Below are 13,231 nucleotides of genomic sequence, written 5' to 3' on the forward strand. Positions count from 1 at the left end.
GGAATGGGCTCAAAATTAGGTTTCTAGGATTGGTGTGCTGTAGCTTCTAGATCCCCTAATATATTTATTTCTCCGATTCCATAAAAGCTTTTTGGTGTCCTACTGTATGTCTACTGTGTCGTATATGTCCCAATTGGTAGACATATTGGCCTAGTAAGGGAGATTCTCTTTTGGTCGTAAAAGAGCACTTTCTGGAGGAGTAAGACCTTTTTGTTTTAGAGAAAAATCTGCTAAATTGAAAATATTAGATTATCTATTGTGGGACCGACTCCAGTTTGAAAAACATGCTCATTTGTTGAAGGTAAGATTCATAGAACAAGGATCTGAAACATTCATTATATATGGGGCTTTTATTGCGCTAGTAAGAGATTAAAAATACTTATGTAAAGAAAAATATTCTAAAAAGACCAACAAAAATGATAAATGCTGTGACACACTAAGAAATACTATATGGCTAGTCAACAACATTCGAATATATTAGAGGTAATCATGCAGGTGTTTTTTTTTTTAAATCTAGACTCTGGCGCCAAACCCAATTAATTTCAGCTCCGGGACCCCCTGCTTCCAGAGGTATTTACCTCGATAGTGGGTGCCGATAGCCGCGCCAGGGTTCCCATGGCGAATTTTCAAAACTCCTGGGCCAATAGGAAGCTGTGACGTCACCCGGTGCAGCTTCCTATCGGCCCTTCTGACCAGGGGCTTTAAACTGCAGGAGATACCGGCACCCCCTTGAGAGGCAAGTATCTCTGGAGGCAGGGGGTCCCCTGCTAAAATCCTGTATTAAAAAAATGAAGAAAAAAAATCTATCATTTTTTTTTTTTTTTTAAAGGGGTGTTTCAAGTGCAACATTCTCATGACGTGTGATTTTTTGCACTAAAGCTGATTATTATGCTTCTACTACAACTTAAAATGGATATATACTTTATTAAGATGTTTAACTGTAAAACCCAATATGTTATGTACATGCTTCAATGTTCATGTGGTTTTGAAAATATAGGCCAAACTAAACTGCATGAAAGTAAGGTTCATATAAATAATAGAAACGTTTCTAAACGTTCAGCTCTTAAGCCTCTCGCCCACTTGTTGTTTCTTTTTAGCCTGTACATAAGTGATCTCAAACACCTTGATTTTATTGGTATAGAACTTATTAAAAATATTAGATTAGGGAATAGAGATTTAGTTTTAACACGGAGAACCGTTTTGGATTTTTCATTTGGAAACTTGATACCCCTTGGGTTTTAACGATCAAATTGAATCATAGCCATTTTTAAGTGGTTTGTTTATACTATGTATGTATTTAATAAAATATTTATGTATTTTCTTTGCTTAGGTAAATATTTTTGGGGGGGATCTGAGAACTGTCACTAACACACAATTAATTATATATAGATTATTTTAAGTGCACTTTACCCATAGTTACATTTATATTAAAGTTTATTCAATGATGTGAACTATACATTGATTTTTGTTATTCTTAAAATCAACGTATAACATTTAAATTTAATGCTATCGTATACTGTAGGAAATCTTTATTTTGACTCTGAAGTATTTTTGCACATTTTCAATCACACAATTTTGTAGTTATGATCAATTTTATTCTTTTGTTTGCATTATTGTTTTGTAGCTATATATATATTTTATCAATAAGTTTTGTTTTTATTTTGTAATTAGATTATCATTTGTGATTTTCCATATGTTTGTATATTAAAACTGTGATGCCCTGTGAACCATCGCCCTGTTGAAGTGTAGTGTTTGCCAAATGTGTAGGGGGGGGGGGGGGGGATAAGAGAATGCAGGGTCAGATGGATATGCTATCCCATTTTTAGCAATGATCAATCAAGTACCAATCTGAATGCCGACACACCCAGACCTCTAGAGGTTTGGATAAGAAATCAGACATCGGTCCAATATAATATTTCTAAAGCTTTAACAATAATCAATGTGAGGATTGTAATAGTATAGAATTTATTCTGCCTTTCACAAGCAGGGAAAACACGAGATGGTAAAGAAATGGTTACAAATGAAAGCAATCAAACTTATTCATTACTATGTGATTCTCATCATATTAGTCATGCATTTGGGCAATGCCTCCCCATCAATATTATAGTTTTGAAAGTTCACTTGAGTTTATTCTTATTCTCCCTCTAGCAAACTAGTTTTTTCCTATTCCAAAATCATTTTTGTCTCCTAATTGTTTAGTCTATCCAAAATATATTGGGTATCTTGACCTTGCTATCTTTTCTATACTTATCACCTTTGCTTTACATTCCAATTGTCATACTGAAGCATATTGATGCTCTTTCTGAAATGTTTGTGTAATAGTGTTGCTTCTTCAACTAGAAATCACTAATAGTGTGTGTGTGTGTGTGTGTGTGTGTGTGTGTGTGTGTGTGTGTGTGTGTGTGTGTGTGTGTGTGTGCGCGTGCGCATGTATATAGTGCTGTGTGTATATATATATATATATATATATATATATATATATATAATAGTGTTGTTTCCTGTTTGCCATCTTCGTTGCTGGTAACGTATTCTTTATTTGTCTTATGGGATAAGCACAAGGCCATTAAATTATCACTACAGGAGTGCCAGCTACAATCTATACTGACATACATAGATATATGTATGGATATATCTACAGGTATATTATCTATAGATAATATATCTGCAGATATGTATATGTATGATATTCATAATGCGTTCTGTCAACTCCTATCCACATGAAGGACGACGCTTCCTTGGCTCACCCTGCTAGAGACCCGGACACTCAGATTCTCAGAGTTCATTTGTGTTGTAATTTTTTTATCCATGCACTAAGGCTATTGATATTTACCTCGGAGCACTCTGCTCTTTTTTTTTTTGTATTGGATGTTTCATAAGAAAGGACCCAGCTGCAAGAGGCAGTACCAGGCATTATTAACATTGTCACAAACACTGCAGTGCCTTGGTGTTCATGACTCACCATAAAATAACATCCTGTTCTACTTCTGTATTTTTCCATATACTTTTTTATTTATTTTAACCAATTATCACAGCTTGCCAAATACAAAAAATGGGGAAAACACATCGGTGGCTTCGGGAAGTAATGTAACTTACGGTAGGAGCTCTGTTCCAGCCAGAAATGCAACCTTTTGGGACCTCATTACACTTTTCTTTGAAGTAGAACTCCAGAGTTTATAGCTTGTATTCTGTGGGCTGTAAAAAGATGGCTGACAGTGCTATGATTATTTGTAGTTTTCTCTAAAATCTTGTAACGCTTGCGCTCACCACGAACAAGGCGGGACCGCGGTACTGATGTGGGAAAGTACAAGACTGCGCACCCACAGCAGGGGGAGCACGCCTGGAGAGTGGGTAGTCAACGTAGCCGGGTCTGGGATGGAGAGATTGGGTTAGTGTGGGTACTTGCCGGAATTTTGGGGCGGAGCCATTTGTGCCTTGGTCAAGGGTTGGAGCCAGGAGGGTGGTAGATTGTCCGAAAGCCGAGGTCTGGGATGGAGAAGTGCGGGTAGTCAGAGGCAAGCCGGGGTCTTTACCAGAGGTGGTCCAATAGTCAAGCCGGGATCTTTATCCAGAGGGGGTCCTATAATCATGCCAGGTCTTACACAGGAAAGCACCAGAGAACAGCAGCAAGGCACAAGCAAGGCAAAACAAAACGCAGGAACACAAGGTCACAAGAGTTATGCTCAGCAAAGCAGGAAGGGAAGTGGAAGTCCTTTATAGCAAGCAGGAACCAATGAGGCTGGGGGCGGAGCGGAGGTGCGGCCACCGCGGAGGTCAGGATAGGCTGCAGGAGACAAGGGGCACTTAGAACAGTTGCCACGCAGCTGGGGGGCGGTGCGCGCAGCGAATGAGAAGCACGGCGCGTCCGGGGGGGCGGAGCTAGGCTCCGTGGTACGGCTAGAAGATCTGTAAACAGCGGGGATACGCTCACGATCAGCAACTAGCGCAGAGGTCTGAGAAGAAGCAGGTAAGGAGGGAAAACGCCGTATAGGACGTGTTCCCCGATTCCTTACAAATCTTGATTTTGTGATTTAATTTATGAAAAATTAGGAGCCATCGTTTATGAAAGAAATACATTATTTCACATGACTTGCTGTGTTCATTCTATGAAGTTTACATTTTAAGGGTTTATGGATGCCTCTTCGTTTGTATGGTAGTATGAGTGTGTGGAGAATTGTCTGGGTAATTGTCATGGTAACTTATGACAAGCTATAATATACAACAAAATACCTGGGTTGAACTGAACACGACTAAGATATAAATAAATATAGTTTATTCCTTGAAAAAGTGAACACACAAGATATACAAATAACAGATAAAATATGCACTTAGGGTTGGAATGATGAAATAATCAGGAATCTTGATTAGCAATTCATACAGCAATCTCGAAATGACACAAAAGACAATGGGCATAGGCTGAGCCTTGTTTATATACAATCTGAGTCCTATCCCTTAACCTTGGGGCGCCTGGCTGGCTAGCAAATTCCTTTGAAGTAGGATCTCCCTTATCTGCAAGTGTGAATTATGACACTTACAGACCACTCAGGCCCTTTGTTCCTCCGCCCTATTGTATACAATCAGAGCGGTCAACCTTTGATCAGAGGGGGTATGGTAGACCACTTGTCTACCATCCTGACCTATTAACATAGCAGATGGGCTCTGAGTTCTCATATCAGACCCAAAATACCATTCACAGTTTAATATCTTCACATATTAAAATAAGCGGTTCTGTTGGGCCCAGTGGGCTAATACTTGCCAGTTTTTCCCGCCGGAAGTGACTTCATTGTGGCCAAGTTTCAGCCCTGTGCGATCCCCAGAACCGGAGATACACAAATGCAGGTTAAAACACTTTTAAAATACAGGATTCTTCCCTTTAAAAATGAATCTCTGCCTTTCACTCTTTCCCCATTGAAATCAACGGGCTCCGCCGCCATAGGCGTTCAATGGAGCGACTCCGCCATTGAAGTCAATGGGACTTCTCCGCCATAGCCTTTCAATGGGAAAACTCCGCCATTGACGGCTATGGGGAAATTCACCAATCTTTACATTTGCCCACACTCCGTCTGGTTGTTCGGAGAGGGCTGGGAATGGCCATGCATTCATGCCGGAACCTTGGCTACATGCCACCCAAATCCCAGTCCAATGGTCCATCCAGAACCGGAGATATGGACTTACATTTTTCACAATTTCGGACTTAGCCGTTTTCACGCCACGCGGCTTTTTCCCATTGGAATCAATGGCCGGCGCTGCCATAGACGAGCACCGCCATTGGATTCAATGGGACCTCCGCTCCACCATTAAAGTCAATGGCGCGACCCTCTTTCTCCGCTCGACCCTTTACGGGGGTTTATCATTCCCGGACCCGATGGGGGTCGTGTGAGGGGGCTCCTAGGGGCTAGGGCAAAAATAGTTTTATTTCCAGGTGCCCAAAACCTAAGATTCCCACGCCACTTGTCGTTGAACTTGAATTAACAGTGATCAAAGCTCTCTTTTAGAAAATGTTTCCGCTCTTGCGCTCTGCGGTTTGGATGGCTGCCAACCTGTTCCTGGAGGTCGGCGTCGAGGAATCCCCATTGAAGTCAATGGTCCCATTGACTTACAATGGGAAATCGCCGCTCCTCCTCTCGGACGCCACCTGCTGCTCGTCGCTGTAAAATAGGTCCAAAACCGCTACTTCTGCCATTGGAATGCATGGAGCATCAATGGCGACCTATGTAAGGCTGCAAACTGGAGCCTGAAAAGGGAACAAAGGGCTATAATCACTGAATTAACATTAACCCCTTCCCTCCCGCATCAACCCTAGTGTATGTGTTGGTGCAAACACTGGGATGAGACAATACATTTTTACAGGGGAATAAACAGTTGGATTCTAAAGCAAGGTAAAAACACATTACTGGACCACAGTTCAGTTAACCCCTTGCTTCCCAAGTGAGCGTAGGGGGTGGCCAAATGGGGTGTAACCCCTTTAATCCCGGGCCAAACCCCCTCTCCCATGACAGCAATGTTCATGGTGAACTTATTGGTTAACAGCATGTGCCATGAAGGATCTTTACTTGTGATCAAAAAGGACTATTGACGTACCACAATGTTTATACTGTACGTTTATAAGCAAAGTATGCTAACAGACTAAAATATAGTTCTTGACTTGGAAAGTCTGGCAGGGTTACTTTGACAGGCAACTTATTTTGTGCCAGAAAGTTGACCTAAGAGGCGCTGCCCTGATTACAACCATAATAGTATGACCAATAATTTTAAAGACCCTAAATACATTCTTAAAACAGGACACACCCTATTAAGAAAAACGTTAATCTGAATGTTTTCATATAAGGGTAATTTATATTAGGGTCTGTTATATACTGAAAAACCTAAATATCAACACAATTATAACCCTATAAACCATATACTTTGCATAATAGCTTTTCTCTGTGTGTTGCCTTGATCAGTTTTCTGTGTCTGCTGTCCAACTGCGACTTCATGGAAATGCCGTTTATGGTTCTTCCTGTGAGTGAGGCAATTTGGTGACCAGGAGGGGAGTGTGTGATTATAAGAAACAGTTTTGTTTTAGTATACTTTTTATTTATTTTTTTTGCAGCAAGGTTTTCCCAGTGTTAGAAATATCTGTTTCTAGGTAATTTAGTTCCATTGTGTCTTATTGTCACCATGGGTAGAGTAGAGTTATGTGAAATTACTATATCACAATTAACATCGCCATGTGTATATATATGTGTCTATACGCATATGTCTAGCGCACATAACCAGTATGGTTTGAAATGTTACGCTATTTTTTATCTTGTTGGATACAATAAACTGGCTTAAGTTGAGTGTGGTGTACCTTCATTTTTTGTATACTATTGGTTAACTGATCTGGGTTTTCCTGGTTCAGCTGCCAGCACCCCATGAAGTTTTTTTCTATATGAACTTTGTGTATTATTTTTGCGTGCCCCAATACTTTATTTTTATATATCTATTTCTAACAAAAGACCTGCGCAAATAACTCCTTGGTTTGTGAGAAAATATGCAAAAATCTATAATCGGATTTAAGATCTAGAAAGACAACGTGGATTTAGTAAATAAATGATTGCCAGTGCACTCATATTTGAGAATGTAAATGTAGGCCTTCCATGATGAAATGATGTTGTAGTACCCAGGTCAGATCTTCGTAAACAGCATATGCCTCAGAGTGAAGAAAAAGCGTTAACATCCGAGGTATCGGCTATTTCAGCACATCTTCCTTCCAGATGGAAGAAAAGTGCCTCTGGCGTTCTGTCTCGGATTGCGCGCCCTGAACTGTCCAGATGGTGTCACTTCCAGGTGCGTCTGTCAAGTCGCATGCCTCTCCTCTGCATCTCGACATGGAGGAAGCCAGAGGCAGTCTTCCACTAGCCGGAAAGAAGGCACGCTGGAACAGCTGATGCCTCTGATGACACGTTATTTTATACGCATTGTCCTTATTGTGTTTGTGGGTGTTGCTGATCACCTCTTTAAAATATAGTGAAAAAAGTTTTTACACTTTCTATATTTTTGCTTTCTCTTTACTCTCAGGCATATAAGAAAATCTGACCTGGGCACTACAACCCAAGTTCATTGTGAAAGGCCTACATTAAAATTCTCAAATGTGAGTGCATACATATCCAAATACACATTGGATTAGATTTACTGCACCATATTCTGTCGTCTTTTGTATCCTGAAAGAAAATACGCTTCTGAAGATATAGATATATAGATTTCATCTGTATTTCTATTTTTTACAAATCCAGGTTGCATTACTAGTTTATTGTGTGCTTTTTGTTACAGGTTTGAAGTAGAGGGTCTCCGGAGCTGAAACCTATTCATTTCTGCTCTACGGACCTCCTGCTTTTGAAGATACTTGGCTTCGTAGGTGTGCTGGTACAGCTCAACCCCGTTACAGCGCGATCCGCTACAACACGGATCCGCTTATAACGCGGTCTAAGTGTGGTTCCAGTTTATCTTTTTTGGCAAATTTTAATAATACATCACGGATACCTTCTGTAAGATGGTTGGTAGAGAGTTCACCAATAGCTAGCGCACACACACACACCTACCTCAAAATAATGCACACAGTCTTATCTTGGTTATTAGCAGCATTCAAAATCCAAAGACACAAGACAAGCAATGAAAAGAGGAGACAGTATTTTGGCTAATTTGAACCCCAAAGACCTCTGCAGAAACACTGGCTGATTTTCAAAAGGCACAAACTTGTCTCATTTTATAATGTACAGACAGTCACACTTTTCACATACTTGTAAGGGATGATATCAAAGGTGGCAAATAAGCACTTTTATACCAATAAGCAACACTCTATACAGTCAAAATACTGTACTAGCAATGTATTTATTTGTGACAAGGTTCGGGGACTTTAGAAAGGCACAATAATTTACAAAGGAAAATATTGTACTTTAAAAAAAAAACCATGTAGCACACACACACACACCATCTCCCTCCCTCCGCTAGGGTGGAGGAGAGAGAGGGGAGCTGGTTCCGGGCCGGGGACTCACACAGAGACAGCTGACATCCCGGCTTCTCCAGACTGCGTGAGATCCTCCTCCGCTCCCCCCCCCCCCCTCGCAGACTCACTACCTGCTTCTCCTGCACTGCACACAGATGAGCTGCTGCTCCGGGTCATTCAGCACTTCTAGGGAGACTCAATAAACTGTCTGCCTGAGGGGAAGTGTATTCCCTGTTTCTGCATGTGTAGCTCGGTGTATCTTCCCTGTTAACATGTTCTCCGATTGTATGCCTTAAGCGTAAATATAGCTCTAGAGCCAGGGTGGGCAACCCTATCGCCATTCGCCACTTGTGGCGAATTGTCAGTTAAACTGTGGCGAATAAGGCCGCCGGGACTCTCAACTCCCCCCCACCCCCCGCGACGGACCCCTCAACCCCCCCTCTCACCTTCTGTGGTAGGGAAGGAGCGTGTGTGTGGTGCTCCCCCGCCCACTCCAGCGTGTGCTCCCTCCCCTCCGAGCCCGCTCCAGCTTGACGCGCTGACCGCTCCAGCTTGACGCGCTGACCGCTCCAGCATGACGCGACCCCCCCCCCCCAGCCCACTCCAGCGTGATGCGCTGGCCGTCTGCCAGCCACCCACCCGCCAGGCAACACTGCTGCCCGCCAGCCCAGCCAACACTTCTGCCCGCCAGCCACCACTGCCTCCGCCGTGCGATCTGGTAGGCATGGGGGGCGGGTGCTTGATTAGGGGGACTGCTGAAAGGGTGCTGGGGGGGGAGAGAGATTAATGGTGCCGCCGGGGAAGGGGGGGGAGATCAAGGGTGCTGGTGGGGGGAAGATCAAGGGTGCTGGTGGGGGGGAGATCAAGGGTGCTGGTGGGGGGGAGATCACGGGTGCTGGTGGGGGAGATCACGGGTTCTGGGGGGGGGAGATCAATGGTGCTGAGGGTGGGGGAGGTCAAGGGTGCTGAGGGTGGGGGAGATCAAGGGTGCTGGGGGGGGAGATCAAGGGTGCTGGGGGGGAGATCAATGGTGCTGGGGGGGGAGATCAAGGTTGCTGGGGGGAGATCAAGGGTGCTGGGGGGAGATGATGAGAGGGGTTAAATGAGATGGTGATGAGGAGATGGTGATGATGATGTCTAATCATGGCTAGTGGTGGTGGCATGAGAGGAGGATGAGGAGGAGGGGGGTTGCGGTCTGAGGGCCATTCTATAGTGCGTGCGCTTGCTGCGCCGTGTGCGCGTGCGGCAGTTATAGTTTGCTGAGGTTAGTCAGCCTTTCTATAATGGTGCCGCGCGTGCATGGCAACGAGTGTGGAACCGACCAACGGGGGGGAGAAGATGAGGAAAAGAAAGATTTCTCGCCGCTACCGCCGCTGAAATGTGTGTGTACGTACAATGTTAATACTTTATTAAAGTATTTCTTTATTTCAAACTTATTTATAACACACACACACATAGTGCCTCACTCGCTCACAGCATACACACAAAAAGCATGCGGCAATTGCACGTGCGTTCGCACACACTATAGAACGGCCCTGAGAATTTATAAACTTGTTCAAACAGTGTGTGTTTAAAATTTTCACATGCACAACACAATACATGGTGTGGCTATTTTCACTTCTAATTCGCCACACCTGTGGCTACATTGAAAAATAGGTTGCCCACCCCTGTTCTAGAAGATAAATGTGCTATTCAAAAAAACCTATAGTGGTCCTTGCCATGTCATAACAAATAAATAATTTGGGAAACTGCACAGGTGTTTTTAAATATGACACTTGTCGAAAGGCATCTATTATCTATAGTAATGTAGAGTTTTGTCCTACAAGGTACAGTATATGTGAATTTCAGTTTTCATTATCACTTTTAAGGTGCTGAGTAAATTAGACTGTATGTTAATGGTCTGAATGCATTGGTTTTCCGAAAATATATTTTTAAAATGGCAATCTTGCAATGAGTAAATACTGCATTTATTCATCGCTCCCATTGCTCGTATGGTTCTTGTACGAATAATGCATCCTGCATTTTGAGCAACGAGAAGACGAGGAATCCTGTATTACCAGAGCCCTTAAACTTTGAAGCACCATAGATTTGAAGTTGGCAATACTAGCAATAAGATCGGATCAGTGAAAACAATATTCTACTACTTGTAGGTTAGCAGAAATCATGTACGTAAGAATTTACTTTTAATACACATAATGAAAAGTTCAATTGTGCCGGTTGAGAAATAGTCCTGACCAAAAGAAAGTGTTTAAATGAGCATTTTGGAAATGCATGCCCAATTTTCTCAAACATATTAAATGTGTTTACCGTTCTTCCACATATACTGTAGTTACACAGCCTCTGGGGATCTGGAAGTGTTCTTACATGGCATGGATCTTGAACACCTGACAGATTTGTTTAAGGTAACATTGCAATTTTGATACCAGTATAATTTCTCTTTGAATTTATTACATTACGAATATAGGAAATGCAGTGCTTCCTTTATTCTAAGTAGCAGCTGAAAGCTTTTCCTTCCAAATTGTGACACTTTTATTTATTTTTGCAATCATCCGTGTGGTTTCCTGCCTGGTGTAATTTATAGTATTGAGGAAAATGTTTTGACAATGCTACATTTTACAATCTGTGCCATCTAGAAGCATTTAAAAAGCCCAAAACGCTATCTATAAGTGTTGTATGCTTTTGTACAAAAATGTAATCATTCTTTAATTGAGTAAAGTTGTTTTTTTGTTGTTGTAGTAGTAGCACTTGTAATATAAACCATATTCATCTCAATCAAATTGTGTTCATTCTGTGTACCCATGAATAAGACTTGAAATGCATTGAAAGCACTGTACATGTTACATCTATAGGTGTTATACAAAATGTTATATGTTTGAAGAAATTATATCCCCACAGTAGAACAGTAACAATAATAATGTCTCCAATGCGGCAAAACAAAAAACAATACAAAATGTATTGTAGAAATTCCAAATGTTTATAAATATACATATGAACTAGTTTACATTTTCGTTATTGATATTAGTTTTTTTTTTTTTTCATAGGACAATGATATTACTCTGAGAGAACTTTTAACTTTGGAGGAAGAAGAGCTTAAAAAGGTAGGTGTGGCCAGGTTAGTCCTGTGGATCTCTGTTTCTCTTATGATTTCAATTTGTGGAGTTTGTAAACCTTTTAGAAATGTTGGATTGAAATGAAAACTTAATGTAGTCAGTAATGAACTTTGGAACTTTGATCTCAAATGCATCATGGGTTTCCCATATGAAGGATTAGTATAATAAACGTTGCTTTATTGTATATACAGTAGAACATTCAAAGGTTTACTATTTATTAAAGTAATTTGTTTGTTCATACTTAGATATTTTGCAAACAAAATATGAATACATTGATTTAGCAAGACATATTTATAGAGACCTAACATATGACATTGGCTGTGCTGCTCCAGTTTTGGCAGATTGCCTCTGCTTCACCATAGCTGCTATGCTAGACTTGGGCAATACAGGCAGTCCTCGGTTATCCGACACAATGCGTTACTCAAAATGGCGTTGTAAAGCGAAACACGTTTTCCCATAGGAACACTGTTTAAATGAAAGGTTCCGTTCCTGAAGGCATTTTTAATGCTAAAATACACAAAATATTTTATGCAGGCAATAAGATATGCAGCACACACATACATTATATAGTGTATATACTGTATTATATATATAATATAACATAATAATATATTACAGTAGAGGCAACTCTTATTCGAACAAAAACCAGTGGCAATTCCCCAAAAAACCCAGGAAACACCAGGTACATTCTGAATACATGCCTTAAACGTTCCTTAAACTAGCCCCAGCATTTGTGCATTGATTAATGGCCTATCAGATTAACAGCGGGGGTCCCTGGCAGTCCCATTCAAACTGAATTGGACTGCCAGGGATCCCTGCTGTGTTAATCCTATGGGTCGTTAGTCAATGCAGAAATGCCTTAAACGTGCCTCAAACTAGCCCAGAACATACCCAGCACATACCCAGAATGTAACCCGGCTAGTTTACGGCAAATGTTAGAATAAACGTTGCCTCTACTGTATATAGTATAATATAATATTATATAGTATATTATATATACACGCTCTTACGACGCTTTGCAACGTTGTTTATGTGAATGTGTATATATATATATACACACACATACACAACGTTGCAAAGCGTCGTAAGAGCGTTGGATAAGCAATTTTGGCGTTGTAAAAATGAACATAGGTATGCATTGCACAGCGTTGGATAAGCCATTCGTTGTAAAGCGAAGCGTTGTAAAACGAGGACTGCCTGTATGTGACATGGAATAGCTGTGCATGTTTTGCTACAATGTTAACCTGCAGCTCTGTCTTACCTCCTTTTTTCTCTTCAAGTTGTTCAGCAGTCATGTAGCGTATTATTGTGATTTCAATAAACACTGGCCGATTCTGATTTAACCATATGCAATTTTGATTTTATTTATCCTATTAATCTCAAATCAGTATTTCAACCTACATAACTACAATGCATTTTGTTCTACATTTTCGAGCAAACTAACACCAAGTGCTCTTTTAAAGAGGCAATCCAAGTTGTTTTTATTTCATTATTTCATTTTTTTTTTTTTTTTTTTTTTTAAATACAGGATTGAAGCAGGGGGTCCTCTGCTTCTGGAGATACTTGCCTTTGTAGTGGGTGCCGGTAGACACTCCAGAGTTCACATTATGGCTGATTGGGTAAATAGATAGCCGTGATGTCATCCGGTGCGGCTTCC

General features: G+C 41.2%; 1 protein-coding gene across 2 annotated transcripts in view; it reads left to right on the top strand.

Moving 5' to 3' along the window:
- Window positions 1-13,231, top strand: part of ASZ1 (ankyrin repeat, SAM and basic leucine zipper domain containing 1) — a 150,844-nt gene that overhangs the window by 116,027 nt on the left and 21,586 nt on the right. For both annotated transcript variants that reach the window (XM_075599967.1, XM_075599968.1), the window contains exons 8-9: window positions 10,794-10,866; window positions 11,506-11,562. In XM_075599967.1, the coding sequence (XP_075456082.1) occupies window positions 10,794-10,866; window positions 11,506-11,562 (130 nt within the window). The remainder of the gene's footprint in view (window positions 1-10,793; window positions 10,867-11,505; window positions 11,563-13,231) is intronic.

Source organism: Ascaphus truei, chromosome 5 (assembly GCF_040206685.1).
Source record: "Ascaphus truei isolate aAscTru1 chromosome 5, aAscTru1.hap1, whole genome shotgun sequence".
In the NCBI taxonomy this organism is placed as follows: Eukaryota; Metazoa; Chordata; class Amphibia; order Anura; family Ascaphidae; genus Ascaphus; species Ascaphus truei.